Here is a 16602-nt window from a genome sequence, read left to right on the forward strand (position 1 = left end):
CCAACACGCGTTGAGTTATCGATGGGTCCAGATGCAGATCCTGGTACGGGTTGAGTTATCGATGATTGTAAAATTAAAGAGCTTTGAGTGGAATGCTTGTGTCTATCTTGTTTGCTCATTAAATTGATAATGAAAATTGAGGTAAAAACAATTATTATAGAGGAGGGTGTATGTGTCGAGAACCGTTTTCGTCCCGACACAATTATTATAGCAACATTCCAAGAAAATAAAAACCAAAATAGTTGAAAAAACAATAGAAACAATGCAACAAATTTAAAAGTTCACCATAGCATATGAAAAACTAGTCCTAATATCATAAAATAAAAAGAATATAATAAACCCTAACTAAAGAAACGGTGTCACCAGCTTTGGTTTTGGGTAATCTGATGGAACCTGGGTTGAAACCATGCACCTTGTTTCTTACAAACCCTACTGTTTTCATATGGCACTATCCTATTCCTACGAGCATTGTCACAAGAGATAACCGTCCCACAAATTGAGACTTGAGACATATCATCCGATGCCAATCGTTCCTTCAACTTATTCTTCTCACCCACCTGGCTGAATCTTAAACCCGTTTCCGATTCAGTACAAACTACTCTCCCGTGGCACAACTTCGACGTCTCGATCTCAAAAAACACCATCGAATACCAGTCGTCTATGAAGTAAAACTCGCCTTTAAGGAAAGCCGCGTGTTTTATGTTCCTGCAGATTGTGGATGCGAGTTTGTGCTTGGTCCAAGAAGTGGCTCCGCGACGTATCACATACAATTCAACTTCGGTTTCAGTTTGTCTAAGGACGGACACCACGCAGTCGTTCGACGTCGGTGGAGCCGAAAAGAACGCTACGTGGTTGGAGATTATCGAGTGAGGGAACATCTCCGGAATGTCAATTTTGGCACGGGACAAAACGCAAAGGAAGAACATCGAACCTTCACGGAATAGTAGGAGCCACCCTTGGCTCGATGCTAGGCAGGTTGTTCCGTTCAGTTCTGGGATATCAATGGCGTGTTTCTTAGTGGAATATTCAGTAACCAATGTGCATGTAGAATTATCATCGCCGTATAATATGAACCACGGCTCATGATCCGGTAAGGCTTCGACCTTGTCGGAGGCAGCGGAAGAGGCCGCGTGCCAGTCCTTGCAGACGGCTCGGAATCTGATAAGCTCGTTTAAGGCTAAACGGTCAGCAATGGATGATAGAATAGGAAGATCAGTCCATTCCCTCTTTGACATCTGGTCACGTTTCACTAACCTGGAGACAATTGTATATTTCATGTTCATCAGTATAAATTATAGCTAATTTTTCAAAAAACCCTTCATCCAAACATCAAATCAAACAAAAACATGAGGTGTTCAGATATTTTTATCATAGTTCATAAAGATGAAGTAAGAAAGTAATGGAGTTCTGGGATTATAATACCTTAGACATTGATTCTGGGCTGAAGAATTCGCCATGGAAAACATGAATATGAGGATGGATTCTGAAGAAGAAGAATATTAATGTTTTAAGCAAAGAAACCCTACCCTCACGAGAGTTTCTTTCAACTAAGGTCTCCTTTTCAACAATAACTCAATCCTTTCCTCTCTTTTAATTAAAGCATGTAATCTTGTATGTGAAAATTTTAAGTTTAATTAATTTCAGGGTAAAGTACACAAATGGTCCCCCAACTATAGGATACTATTTTGTTGAATCTCCTAACTATTAAAACTATAAAATAGTCTCTCGATTATAGGGCATTGCTTTATTGAGTCTCTCGGCTATTAATAGTTACAAAATGATCACTCGTCTATTCATATATTTCAAGTGAAATATGATAAAATATGATCTTCGAACTGTTTCAAGTGTATAGTCGTTTGAGATTTTAGGATCTCAAATATAAAAATGGTCACTTGATTTTTCATATGTTCCAAACTCAGGATTTTCTATTAAAAAATTTATGATCGTCTGAGCTAGATGTTAACATTCTAACTAGATATGATAAAATCTGATCCCAGAATTGTTTCAACTGTAAAGTCACTTGATATTTTAAGATCATATTTTATCATATCTAGTCAGCAGATTAACATACTATTCATAATGTCGTTGATTTTTAAAGAAAAGGGACAAGATTAGGACATATGAATAATCAGAAGATCATTTTATAACTTTCAATAGTAATAGGACTCAACTAAGCAATACCCTATAGTTGAGGGACTATTTATGTACTTTACCCTTAATTTTCACATGTCGGTAACATCATTATCGATACAACATCATTTTATATTTTAAATATATTTTATATATAAATAATTACATTTATTCAGTATAAAAAATTTAATATATTTATTTAAGAGTCTACACTTGAATCAAAGTTTTATGTTTGCATTTGAATCAAAATGCATATATATAAGTACAATTTTTATTCAAGTATCAAATTAAAAATTGGGGTTAAATTTCATGTATAGAGTTAAAAATTATCTTAATATTGAGTGAATAGTTTATCGGAATAAATATATATTATTTGTATAATGCTTTAAATTATTCGAACTTTTCTCATCCACAAATCAAAAAATTGGAGCATATGAGTCATTCTAATATTATTGAATTTATCTTTTAGTTAATTTATTTTTTTTATCCTGTAATATGATAAACTTTTTTTTATCATGTTTTGTTTCTTTATTTTTTTTCTCGATTTTCTTTTGTTGTTGCTGTTTTCCATTATATTTAGGTATTGGTAAAGATTGTTAATTTTTAAGAGGAGGTTTGAATGTTAGTAATTTTGTTTAGTTGGTGAGAATTTTTGGAACTAAATGAAAAAAATATTAAGATTTATGTAAAAGCGTAAAAAATATGAGATTAAATCAGGTTAGAATAGATTTTCACCTCGAAATTCAGCATGAAATTAGGATTATTGAAATATAACCAAAAGCCGGGTTGAAATTAAGATGACAAAAAAATTACTTATACCACCTTATTATACTTTGTAAATTTGTTTTGGCTTAATCTAAAATGATTATAAAATAATATATATTCTAATGTGATTGTTGGTTCTCAAACCCATGACCCTCATAAAACAATAATGATTCCTTTCAACATACTAAAAACATGTCCTCCAATATATTATAATATTAACGATAATATTCAAACCAAGATTCAAACAATTAAATAAATTTATTTTGCACTTTCACCTATTCAAATTTAATTCAATTAAATACATTTTAAATTATAAATGGTATGCTTTACATTTTCCGTTAAAATTTAATCTTTATGTATAAAGTATTTTCCTTGAAAATAAATATTATGCATACAATACAAACTTTTTACTGTGATATGAAAACAAAGTTGTCTAGTGGTATTATTCTCGCTTTGGGTGCGAGAGGTATTGAGTTCGATTCTCGGAACGCCCCTTTTTTATTTTTAATAATATTTTTTATAGCTTGGAGGCATAAAACGGAGACACGTGGGCATCTTCATATAAGACCCAAAAAATGTAATAAAAAAACAAAACCGATCAGTTTTTAGGTCATTATATTATTTTGAGTAAACTGAACTCAAGGTCACTTCTATTTTTGATTCATCTTATTTTGGTCACCAGTTTTGAAAAAGCTATACTAACCATGCCTTCAAGAAGAAGGTGATTGTTATGTATGTGGAAAACCAGGTCATCATGCTCATCAATGCAGAAAGAGAGCAAAAAAGAATAATCCTCCTCAGCCAAGGGTTAACTTGGTTGAAGAAGATGACATAATAATTGTTCTGATTTCTCAAGCTCATTCTGTTGCCGGTGTGAAAGATTAGGTGGTAGACTCTGGTGCTACAAAGCAAATTTTGCTGATAGAAATACCTTTTCCTCTCCTACATATGTAGGGGATGAAAATAAGATGATCTATCTTGCTGATTCTCGCAAAGCCAAAGTGCTTCGAAAAGGAAAAGTAGCATTGAAACTCACATCTGGAAAGACATTGGAGTTAACTGATGTACTATATGTACATAATATCAGGATGAACTTGATTCCGGTTTCTCTCTTGATTAAGGCTGGGGTGAAAATTTCTTTCGAATCTGATAAGCTAGTAATTACTAAGAACAATGTTTTCATTGAGAAAGGTTATTGGAACTAGGGATTTTTTGTGCTGAATGTTTCTGAAAATATTAATGATGCATCTTATTCTTTGGCTTACTTGGTTGATTCGATTGATAAATGGCATGCAAGATTATGACATGTAAGTATTTCTTATATTTAGAAAATGCGATTATTGGGTTTAATATCTGGGTTTAATAATGAATGCTTTGATAAATGTAAAACCTAGGTTGAGTCTATATTGAATAACAAATCTTATCGTCTTGTTCATAGGGAGACCGAATTACTTGATTTAATTTACGCTAATTTAGGAGACTTGAAACAAACCATGACTAGAGGTGGCAAAAATTATTATGTAACTTTTATAAATGATTATTCAAGATATACTAAAGTCTATTTGCTCAGAAACAAAGATGAAGCCTTTAACATGTTTCTAATTTATAAAGCTGAAGCTAAAAATCAGATAAATAAAAGAATTAAGAGAGTTAAATCAGATAGAGGTGGTGAATATGTTTTTTACAATGATTTTTGTGAAAAGGAAGGTATAATCCATGAAACAACTCCTTATTCACCTCAATCATATGGTGTTACTGAACGAAAATATAGAACCCTTAAAAGAAATGATGAATGATATGCTTATTAGTTCCTTTGCACCTGATAATTTATGGGGTGAAGCATTGTTATCTGCGTGTCATTTACAAAATAAAATACTTTATAAAAAGACTGGTAAAACACCATATGAATTATGGAAAGGCTATTCCCTAACCTTAAATAATTAAAAGTGTGGGGGTGCCCTGCTAAAGTCATGTTGTCGGATTTTAAAAAGAGGAAAATTGATTCTAAAACTTCAGATTGCATGTTCATAGGTTATGCTGAACATAGTGTTGCCTATAGATTTCTTGTTTTAAGAAGTGACGTACTTGATCATAACACTATTATTAAAACAAAGAATGCTGAATTTTTTGAGAATGTGTTTCCTTTGAAATTAGCACAAACTTGTCATGCTATTCCAAATAACACTTCTAGTTTTAATGAACCATAACAAAGTGAATATGAAAATTCTTTTGAGGATTTAAGGAGTAAGAGGCAAAGGAAAACTACTTCCTTTGGATATGATTTCTACGCTTTCCTTGTTGACGATGATCCGTTAACATTTTCTAAAGCTATTTCTGATGCACCACTTTGGAAAGAAGCAATTAAACTAAAATTGATTCAATTTTACAAAACAAGACTTGGATTTTAGTTGATTTACCTCCGGGTGCCAAACTTATTGGTTGTAAATGGATTTTTAAAAGGAAATATAATCCTATTGCTTCTATACGAATTATAATAGCACTGGCTTCAATTTATAAACTTTTTGTACACCAAATGGACGTTAAAACTACTTTTTTTACATGGTGACTTGGAAGAAGAAATTTACATGGTGTAACCTGAAGGTTATATTATTAGTGGTCAGAAAAATAAAGTTTGTAAACTTACTAAATCTTTATATAGTTTAAAACAAGCTCCCAAACAATGGCATGAGAAATTTAATAGTGTTTTGATTTCATATGATTTCTCCTCTGTTGAAGTTGATAGAGGTGTGTATACCAAATGCTCGAATAACGAGTGTGTGATTATTTGTTTGTATGTGAATGACATGCTTATTTTTGGAACTAACCTTGATATCATTCATAAAACCGAAAATGCTCCTGGCTTTTAAATTTGATATGAAAGATATGGGTGAAGCAAATGTAATATCGGGAGTTAAAATCATAAGGAAAGAGAATTGCATCATGATTTCTCAAGAACATTGTGTTGAAGAACTTCTAAAAAAGTATGGATACTTTTTGATGTATCACCTGTGAGTAACCCTTATGATGCTAACACTCAAAGAAAAATAGAGGTGATCTAGTAGCTCAATCTGAATATGCACAGATTATTGAGAGTCTGTTGCATTTGATGAATTTCTCTCGTCCTTGCATAGAATATGTTGTGGGTAGACTGAGCAGGTATACACATAGTCCCAGTAATGATCATTGGACTGCAATAGTCAGATAAATGAAATACTTGAGAGGTACAATTAATTATGGTGTTTGTTACAGTCGATTTCCCGCTGTACTGAAAGGTTACAGCGATACAAAATGGATTTCAGATTCAGATTAGACAAAGTCCACTAGTGGATACGTGTTCACCTTAGGAGGTGGTACAGTATCATGGAAATCAACAAAATAAACTATCATTGCTAAATCAACAATGGAGTCTGAATTAGTTGCTTTAGAGTTGACTGGTAATGAGGCTGAGTGGCTAAGAAATTTCTTGGCTAATATTCCTTTGGGAATAAAACCAAAATCTTCCGTATCTATGTATTGTGATTGCCAAGCGGCAATACCTATAGAAAAAAAAATAAAACATTTAATGGTAAAAATAGACATGACGTTGTGAAGCAGCTATCGAAGGATGGAATAATTTCCATTGGTTATGTGAAGTCAGAACTGAATCTGGCCGATCCCCTAACCAAACTTTTAGGGAGAAAACTAATATATGGAACATCGAGGGGAATGAGACTTGAGCTAATTTGAAATCAATAATGACAGAAATCCAACCATTGATTGGAGAACCCAAGAAAGAGGTTCATATAGGTAACAAGTCATATATTGATTCTTTTAGCATTAATTATACGAGTATGGGGTGAGGCCGCTCCTATGAGAATATGACAAAATCTTTAGAGCACTCGTGGAAAAACCAGGCACACGCATGGCCTGTTAACGTAAAACAGCGTTAAGCAACAGAATTGTGCGAGTGTAATGTGATATGTAAGAAACCAATATACAACGGGAGTTTTTAGTTCACAGAAACTTGTTTCACTACCTACTCTGTGTATTTGTCATACTTATCTAGTTCTAGTTCGTAGTCCATTAGAGACCAGATTCGAAAATTACACCTTTATTTTTTAACCCAACATATAATCTGAGAATTTCTTTTGTAATATGTGAGAGATTGTTGTAAAATAATCATAAACATATATTACAAAATAATTCTCATATTCTTGGACTGTTAAAATATATATTTTTTAATTTATTTTAGCTTGTCTAGAGAGAGTTAAATTAGTTGCCATAAAAATAGCTTTGACTTGTTTTCTTTCTACTATTTTCAAATTCAAATTTGTTAAAATTTTATCCTATTTTGGTGGAAGAATTCATGGCAGTAATCAACGTGTTTTTATTTTGGAGATACGTGAAAACAGTATTTTCCCCCCTCTTGCTTCTGATCCTATGTTCTTATTTCTTAGAAAGGCTTGTTGAATCCTGAGGGCTTCGAAATAAACCTCAAGGACAGTGTCCTTTCACATGCCTGAAGCCGAATTTTTACTTAACAATCAACCCTCTTAGGTTTGATCTAATTAATATTACTTTTGTAAAAAAGTTACACCAAATTCATAGGGTTCAATAAAGAAAAGAAGTTGGAACATTTGGAAATAGAAATGTAAAATATCATCATCTTAATTCAGCTTCAATCTCAAACATTGAACACTTGATGGATCCCATGTATATGCCAATGTCAACCAGGTTTTCATCTTCATTCTTGTTGTTCAACTCTACTAGAAGCTTCGCTGAACTCTGTTGCTGGAAAATGGATTCCGGTATGAAGTCTGGTAATTATTTGGCTGGTCTTCTTTGTGCTTTACGTAATGTCCCCCCGTAAGTAAGATTTCAATGAGACTATCCTCGTCGGATATGGATCCTTCGTCCGAGCAATCGGCTGTTCGATCCATGTTATCCCGAAATGGCCAGTCTACTTCGGAGCCTTCGGTGGTTGATAACTGATAATCGACGCGTTTATTTTTAGATAAGAAATCTCGTGATTTGACTATATAGTCACGGATATGGTAATCGTAGGAACAACTTTCCTCTTCTAAGTTTTGCTTTCTAATTTCAGTTCCAGCTGTTATACTCAATATTATACCTTCGGAGGTTTCCTTCCACTTAACATATTGAACTCTCCACGAATAAAGACAAGATTTAGACTCGCTCAAACGACAAACCGTGAAAATAATAGCTAGACAAATTGACCTGGCATAATCGAAAAAAGTATAGTATAAAATCAGCCCCATGAATGCGATGGATATCTTCGAACACACGCCTCGATTCAAGCCACTTTATTATATTTCCTCGACTAAAGGGGGACAAGTTGTTATACCTTCGAATGTCACCTCCAGAAACTGCCAACTCTCCGTTAATCGAGACTTTAGGATAGAATCCTTCACTTACCGAAACTTCCAATTCACTTACCAAAACTTCCAAGGAATTCCATATCCTCTAAGCACAAGAGCATCATATCCTCCAAGCCAGCTACAATGCATAGACAAGAGCCCTCTAAGAGGCTCACGTGATCTACTAGAGTGAAATCAAAGATCTGATAACCATATCTATTTAACCTACTGACCTACGAGTATTCACAATTAATTGATGTCTGACACCATCAATTAAGGTCACTATAAATATCTCTTAACCACACTTGATGGATGGGGTTTCTCCACTTTTCCTCAATGCATAGACAAGAGCCCTCTAAGAGGCTCACGTGATCTACTAGAGTGAAATCAAAGATCTGATAACCATATCTATTTAACCTACTGACCTACGAGTATTCACAAATTAATTGATGTCTGACACCATCAATTAAGGTCACTATAAATATCTCTTAACCACACTTGATGGATGGGGTTCTCCACTTTTCCTCCTTCACTCCCATCTTCCACCTCTATGCTTTTGTCTCTCTCACAGATAAACACCAATCAACGACTGTTATCTCACCAGTCATGACTCTCCTCCTAAACAAGGAGATAACCACCTACAACCAACGAGGCCAAATTACCATCAACACTCCACTATTTCAGGGGGATTATTTGAAATCTTTATACTAATTTTTATTTTAAAAAATGAAATATATGCTTTTGTTCCATCTTTCAAAATTCAAACTATAGGCTTTTTAATCTGTTATATTTGTGTTTTTTCTCCTTTAATCTGGTTTTTAGTTTATCTTTTGGTAATTCGTAAACATGCAGGAACATATGTTTTATTCTAATATTTTTTTTAATTTATCTTTTAATTATTTTTATTTTTTTCTCTTCTAATCAGATAAACTTTTTGATCATGTTTTGCTTCTTTATTTTTTTCTCGAAATTTAAATATTGGTGACTTCATTTGGTTGATGAGAAAATTTAAGATTAGGTGAAAAATTATGAGATTAGTGTAAAAGTATAGGATAATGCGATATCAAATCAGGTCGGGATAGATTTTTTCTCTGTCTTTGTGACACGTTTTTCATCTTCTTTCTCGGTCGTTTGGCCACTCTTTTTATTTTATGTTTTCTCAGGGTTAGATTTGATGACGTCACGATTGATCAAGATTGTGTTTATTTGTAATCATGTTGATATTCCCTGTTTTGGACACTCGGATTGAATTTGGGTACGCGGTTTTGCATTCGTGGATAATTTCTCAAGATGCTCAGCTCTGATCTACGGTTCTCAGTGATTTTTCAATAGCTTAATCCCTTTTTATGGTTTGTTTTCCGATTTAGTCAGATTTGTTTGTATATTTTTTTTGTTCGAATATTTTGGTTGTATTTTTAATATTTTCCATGTATGATCCGTGTTTGATCTAGAGTGACTAATTTTTTGTGTCAATATTATAGGAAAATATCCAAATCATATATTTAATTTACAATGATAGTTATAAACATTTACTGTAATTTTAAATATTTTCTTTTTTAATAAGACTAGAACTTCTATTAAAAAAATAACATTCACATTAAGACTTAAACAACTAAATAAATAGATGCATTTTTAAAAATAAAAGTAATAACCATAATTTTTTATGTCATTATTATATTTAATTTATTTTCACTTTCGCAAAATAATATATGTTCCATTGAAATTGAATTCAATAAATACATAAATTATAAATAGTATGCTTTACAGTTTTCGTTATGGTTTAAACTTTAGGTTAAAAGTATTTCGTAGAAAACAAAACTTATTTATTTAGTCTTATATTATTATTATGAAAGTATGACAACGTGGGTGTTCTAGTGGTATGATTCTCGCTTTGGGTGCGAGAGGTCCCGAGGTCGATTCTTTGAACGCCCTTCTTTGTTTTTGTTTTTAATCAATAGTTTTTAGCTTGGAGGCATAAGAAGGAGACACGTGGGCATCGTAGTCTATTTTTAGGTGTATTAATTTTTTAATTTCCCCCCCAAAAAAAAGTTGCAATACTATTTTTTTTATTTATTTTTTTGGATAAATGCAATACTATTTTTGTTGGTTAAAAATGTGGTATTCTGTCTCCTCATGATCTTTACCCATGTGTTTGCTTCAAGGATTGTGGGATTCTCATGGGATGGAAATTCTACATTCTCATGTTTGGTTGATCGGGAATCTCATTTCCGGTGATGTTTTATTACCAATAATAGATTTTTAGGGTATATTAACGGGAATGTCATTACCTCCATTCCCTTAGGTATTGTAACATTACCAGCGTTTTGGACTAAAATACCTTTAAATTTTTATTTTTTTTCAAAAATATTTTTCTTCTGTCATTGAATAATAAAAATTCTACGAAGGTTAAATTATAAATTTATCCTTAAATTATTTTAGATTTACAAAAAAAATCTATAATTAAAATTTTATATGAAGTTAAGGGGTTAAAAAAATTATCCTTTCATTAAACTTTTTTTATATTTTTAATTTTGTAAAAAAATTATATAAATATTATGAATTTAATTTTTTTAAAGAAAATATATAAATATTTTATAATTTGTAATATTATACAAATATATAATAAGGTCAATTTGATCAAATATACATTCTAATAATCTTTTATTCCTTTAACTAAACACGATAATATTACATTTCTGTTAAATCAACCAAACACAAAATACAACATTCACAATAATATTCTCTAATAATCTTTTATTTCGACTTAATTCCGTCGACCAAACGCAATTTGAGCTTTTAAGGCAAATTATCATTGATCACTGCGAAAAACCCACACTAACGACGGTTCCAACACATGGAATGGCTTATCATCCTAACCCCACTGACACTCTTCTCTTTGAGTCTCACTCCCAATCTGGTAATCCTTTTTTTCATTTTAATATTTCAATTGTTGCTTCTTTTTCTTTCTCGTTAATCTCCCAGAAAAGTTTGATCAAAATAATTACTATAAGACTTGGTCTAAATGGATTTTTACCCTGTTGATGATGATTTAGGAAGTGATAAAGATGGAGAATTTGATGAAGATGGGTATGAAAAAACTTCCGTTTTATATGATTCTGTAGTGCCTGATAGTCCAATCAATGAAAATGAAACCCAGTTGGAGAAAGTTTGCTTTCACACTGAATTAGTGGATGAATATCATTCTGATGATGATATGGGTCATAATGAAATTGTGCTTGATAGTGAGGATGAAGGACGTTGTAGAATCCCATGTTTAGATTCTGCTGATTCAATTGACAAACAACTCGGTGCAGGTTAGTTTTTCATTGGTTTTTTTCTTTTAAAAATGTATTCAATATGATTGCTTTTTGTTATTGTTTTGTTTGAATCTTTTGGTGTATAGTATGAATTAGTAAATAATTTCTTGTTGCTTTTATTGAAGGGAAGAAATTGTCTTCGGTGAATAATAATAGCAGTGATGGAAAACAAGAAGATGATCATGAGATTCGAAGGTTGCAATATGTCAGTTCTCCGGAATCCAAAGAATCGTCCCAAGCTACTGCACTTTCCTTTGTGGATAACTTCTTGAGCTTTAATACTGTGGATATGTGTCAAGGAGTTGAAGAGAGAACAAAGATTAAATCACCTCTTGTTTCCACTGCAAAGGGAACTCGACGTTTGGCTAAGATAATCAAGCGGGGATCTCCGGTCAAAGAAATGGGAGCCTTTGAATGGTTTGAGAGTTGTGGGCAAGCAGAGGCCGACTCCTTTATCAAGAGAGGGTTGGTGTCTTCTGAATTTGGAGACTTCAGCCATCATGATCTTTATAATAAAGGGTCAAGAAGCATAAGCAACAAGCATGAAGAGGAGCTTGTACACCTTCACAATGACATTAGAGGTCCGAGTCATTCAATTTTCAAGGATCATTGTTCGGAAGCAAGTACCGGGATAGAAAAAGAATCAGAAGGGAATGTTATAAATGGATATTTAAAGGAGTTTGATGAGCTCATGCCAACAAAATCATCTTCTGAAAATTTTGAAGTCAGTGTTACTGCAAGAGACGTACCAGACGTATTTGATGTTGGTATTGGCACCCAAATAGCTGCAGAAGCGATGGAGGCTTTATATTACGGCCTCCCTCCTAGTTGCAATTCTGGTGATACATGTGAAGGTCTAGAGAATACCTTCACAGATCTTCAGGAAGGTGAAACAAAGAGTACTACCCATTTGCAGTGGAATTCCCTTCCAAAAGTTGCTGCCTGTGAATCAGGAGAAGTTGCAAAAGAGTCTATTCGAAAAAAGCACTCTGCTAGGAGATTTAACAAGGACATTTCTAGTTCATCGTGCAACTATAATTATCAGAAGTTGAGTCAAAAAGTAAAACCAAATAGATACAAGTGCAAGCAATCTAAGGTAGATGAACCAGTAAGCAGTAACAACCTTAAAAAGTGGATGTATGTGAGTCCATCCATTCCTGATGAGCAAACCTTGCTCGGGAAACAACTGTCACGGGGGGAACCTGTTACTCATAAATCTAGGCACTCAGAGGGTGGAGTTACCGTGAAAAAGAATAATGACCAAGTTGATAAATCAATTGTGATGACCAATAATGTCAATGAGGAAAACATGTTGACATATAAGAGAAAGAGGAAAAGAGTGGCTGCTTATCCACCACCTAAGTTATTGAGTGGCAAGCAGAAATGCTCTCAGCTGCATTCTTTTGCCTCTATTGAAGCTTCTGATGGCCGACCGAGTGAACAACAACAAAGTTGTCCGGAAGAGGCTTCTATAGCCAGGTTATTAAGATTAGATTCATGGAACTGTCCCAAAGGAAAAAGAACACTTCGTAAAGTGCCAATCCATTCCAGTGGACAAAGTAATATGCATGGTTCATTCACTAGTGTTGGCGCAGAAGAACAGAACCTGGATTCTGTCAGAAGTCAAAAAATCCCAGAAGATGGTGAAACCAATTCTAGTAACTTCTACATGAAGGGACAAATGGGAACTAACCTGTCTCGGCTTTCTTTAGAAAATAGTTCTGATGAAATTCTATCAAGAGAGAACTGTAGTGTACAAGTTGCATGTGTTGTTACAAACAGTGATTTAGCAGTCACAAGCATATCTGCTAAGGACTTGGATGGAGCCAAGGCTGCCCAAACTGGGAAGCTAGATTTTGTGGATTCTACATCAATTATCAATGGTTTAAAGAACCATAATTTTGGAGAATCACCAAGAAAGAGTCTTGAATCCTCTGGTACCGAATTCAACATCACGCTTAGTTGTAAAAAGAGTGTGGATATGGCATCACTCAACAATAGATATTACGTTTATCAAAGAAGACCTTGCAACAGAATCTTACCAAAATCATCACTTTTGAAAGAGCTTATGGGACTAGGTATTCCCGACTTAATATCTGATTTTGCACACACAGGTTTTAGAACACGAAAAGGATTGGCACATGTTCGAGTCCTGTTTAGCCAGCATTTGGATGATGATGTAATCAAGCAGCAGAAAAAGGTGTAGCATTTGTTTCTTATTCAGCAGCAAGATGACTCATATATTTAGTTGTATTGTTATTTGACGTCCTTTTATTTTAGTCAGATCTCTGCGCGACTCGGTATTTCTATCACATCATGTTCTATGGATGCCACACATTTCATAGCGGACAAATTTGTGCGTACAAGGAACATGTTGGAAGCCATTGCAGTTGGTAAACCGGTGGTAACACCTCTATGGCTTGACAGCTGTGGACAGACGAGTTGCTTACTTAATGAGAAAAAGTACATCCTGAGGGATGCCAAGAAGGAGAAGGAAATCGGCTTTAATATGGCTGTTTCATTGGCTTGTGCAAGACAATATCCACTTCTAAAGGTGATTATCTGATGATAGCTGATATATTCGAAACCAGATAGTATCTCATTTGGTTGCTACCAACACTTTTTACGTTACCGGAATATCTTATATGCTAACATCTAATACCTCTTGACAGGATAAAAAAGTCTTCATCACCCAAAACGTTAAACCGAACAAAGAGATGATTACTAGCTTGGTCAAAGCAAGTGGAGGCGAGGTATGTGTACCTACCTCCATCGGTGACCTCTGACCTGCAGCTATCAATCACTAGTGGTGTTCAAATATTGTCGATATAACTTCGTCTCTGTTCCTTTCATCTTTGTTATCTTAGGACAATATGATTTACCACTATGATAAAGTAACGACTTCCGGAGAATTGTTCCTCAGGTAGTGGAGACAAGTCGGAAAATGGCAGCAAGAGATCAAAAGATTCAAGTTGATCACTTGATTCTTTCCTTTGAGCAAGATCTAGCAATCTGTACCCTGTCACTCGAGAAAGGTTTTAAAACATTATTTTTATGTTCCATTTCTTTATAATAAATGATCACTCTACTTTGTGGTAATTGAAAATGTTCACTTAATCTGCAGGAGCAGCAGTGTATAGTTCAGAGCTTCTGTTGAACGGGATTGTCATCCAAAAACTGGAATATGAGAGGTAAATGTATTCGAATTCGCAAGAAATAGCCAGTCAGCAGGAACATGTTAATACTCTATGAACCAATCCATAAGAAGCCGCAGGAAGAAAGAATTGCATGAGTCCATAGACATAGGATTTCCCCCTGTTTTTATACTCTTCTTCACTTGCCTCAGTAAATGGAGAGAGTTTGTTGTTATATTTTGTTGTGTTATAATGTTGCATTTTCCACTTGCAGGCATCAACTCTTCCCCAAATTTGTGAAAGAGAAAAGAGCAAGCTGAGAGAGGAATAGACACAGTGGAAGCTCAAGGGAACGTTGATCTACAATAGTTTACTAAAATTAGTGGATCATCTTTGGTTACAATGTCAAGTAGATGGGGTACATATTTTGTTAAACAGGTAGAAATTAAAGGTTACAATGTCAAGTAGATGGTTATACATTTTGATATCCAGTTGCATGTTTTGGCAGTATGGTATGGCATTAGAAACTTGGGTAAACAACACATTTAGTAGTCTAACGATCACTTTTATTCCGTTTTGGTCACCCAACTATTTTTTTCAAAAATCATTCTTAACGTTTAGTTTTAGTTTCATTTTGGTCATTCGCTGTTTAAAAATTAATGGTGATGTTGACGTGTAACCATAAGGTATTGTTCATCATCATTGAAAAAAATAAAATAAATGTTACGTTAGTAGTTTTGTTAACTTTTTTAATGATGGGTGACTTAAATAAAATTAAAATGTAATATTAGATATAATTTTGAAAGAAAAAATAGTTGGGTGACTAAAACTGAACAAAAGTGATAGTTGAGGTATTAAACATGTAGTTTACCCTAGAAACTTTGATGAACCATATAAATTTTGGTGAAATGTAGAAATTTGGATGTGCTGAAATTTTGGTAATCCGTTGGCAATTATAGCATTTTCAAAAGAAAATTGAGGCACTCTAATATATGTTTTGGTGTGGTTTTTAACATTTTTATATTTGTTTTATTATGGCTTTACTTCACTTTAGAATTTTAGAACTTAAATAACTATTTATTTATTTTTTTACATTTCAAACGTCCCAATTAAATTTTTAAAATTTTAATTATGATTGGGTCATATCCAATATGATGTCAGTCCAAAGAGTTATGGATTATTTTATTAGAATAATTTTATAAGCTTAATACTTATTTAGATTATCAACTAATATAAGTTATTTTTTGTATTTTAATTAACTTTATAATACAATTTATAATTAATTAAATCATTTAGTAGTCAAGTCGATATTTGTTTTACACTTAATTGATTTAAATACAATATCAGATTTGATTATAATATGCACAATAAACAAGTAAATAAAATAACATACATAATTTTATTTATCTTATTCAATACGAATGTATTACAATAATTATTCCAAATTACTGTCCTTATGACATAAAACTTCAACAAAAAAAGTTCAATTTTTTATTCTATATAGTATAATGTCTAATTTTAGTTTTCTTTTAGTTACACGTCGTTAAAAAATTAATGGTGATTTTAGCGTGTCACTAAAAGATAATGACACGTCACTATTGAAAAAATTATACGTCAGCAGTTGTGTTATTTTTTAAAGGTAGATTACTAAAATGAAATCAAAGTGTAAAGTTAAGTATAATATTGAAAAAAATAGTTAAAGAATTAAAACGGAATAAAAATGATAGTTAGATACTAAACTTTTGGTTTACTCTGAAAAATATTATTATCTTTACAAAGCTTAAGTCTTCATCTTTTATGGAATTTTTCTCCTTTCGTATTTTTATTTTATCATTTTCAATAATCTTTTTGTGACGCCTTTTCTGCTCCTCGGGAAGTTATAGTCGTTCGTAAATGAAT

At 33.0% G+C, this 16602-nt stretch overlaps 2 protein-coding genes across 2 annotated transcripts; one reads left to right on the top strand and one right to left on the bottom strand.

The window, feature by feature from the left end:
• Positions 1–359: 359 nt before the first annotated feature.
• Positions 360–1277, bottom strand: LOC120165425 (F-box/kelch-repeat protein At1g57790-like). The gene has a single exon (XM_039174944.1). It carries the CDS (start codon positions 1275–1277, stop codon positions 360–362), a length of 918 nt encoding a protein of 305 aa, XP_039030875.1.
• Positions 1278–11087: 9810 nt separating this feature from the next.
• Positions 11088–15247, top strand: LOC120165266. Its single transcript, XM_039174821.1, has 8 exons — positions 11088–11169; positions 11306–11566; positions 11695–13769; positions 13854–14123; positions 14242–14322; positions 14493–14604; positions 14694–14760; positions 14978–15247. Exons 1-8 carry the CDS (start codon positions 11112–11114, stop codon positions 15021–15023), a joined length of 2970 nt encoding a protein of 989 aa, XP_039030752.1. The 5' UTR covers positions 11088–11111; the 3' UTR covers positions 15024–15247.
• Positions 15248–16602: the final 1355 nt, after the last annotated feature.

This window comes from Hibiscus syriacus, unplaced genomic scaffold, assembly GCF_006381635.1.
Source record: "Hibiscus syriacus cultivar Baekdansim isolate YM2019G1 unplaced genomic scaffold, ASM638163v2 tig00111582_pilon, whole genome shotgun sequence".
NCBI lineage: Eukaryota > Viridiplantae > Streptophyta > Magnoliopsida > Malvales > Malvaceae > Hibiscus > Hibiscus syriacus.

Bases quoted from the DNA above. Each gene is read 5' to 3' on its own strand.
- LOC120165425 (XM_039174944.1), bottom strand. From the start codon at position 1,277: ATGAAATATACAATTGTCTCCAGGTTAGTGAAACGTGACCAGATGTCA.
- LOC120165266 (XM_039174821.1), top strand. From the start codon at position 11,112: ATGGCTTATCATCCTAACCCCACTGACACTCTTCTCTTTGAGTCTCAC. The intron at 11,170-11,305 runs GTAATCCTTTTT...ATGATGATTTAG, and splicing joins TGAGTCTCACTCCCAATCTG to GAAGTGATAAAGATGGAGAA. The intron at 14,761-14,977 runs GTAAATGTATTC...TTCCACTTGCAG, and splicing joins CAAAAACTGGAATATGAGAG to GCATCAACTCTTCCCCAAAT.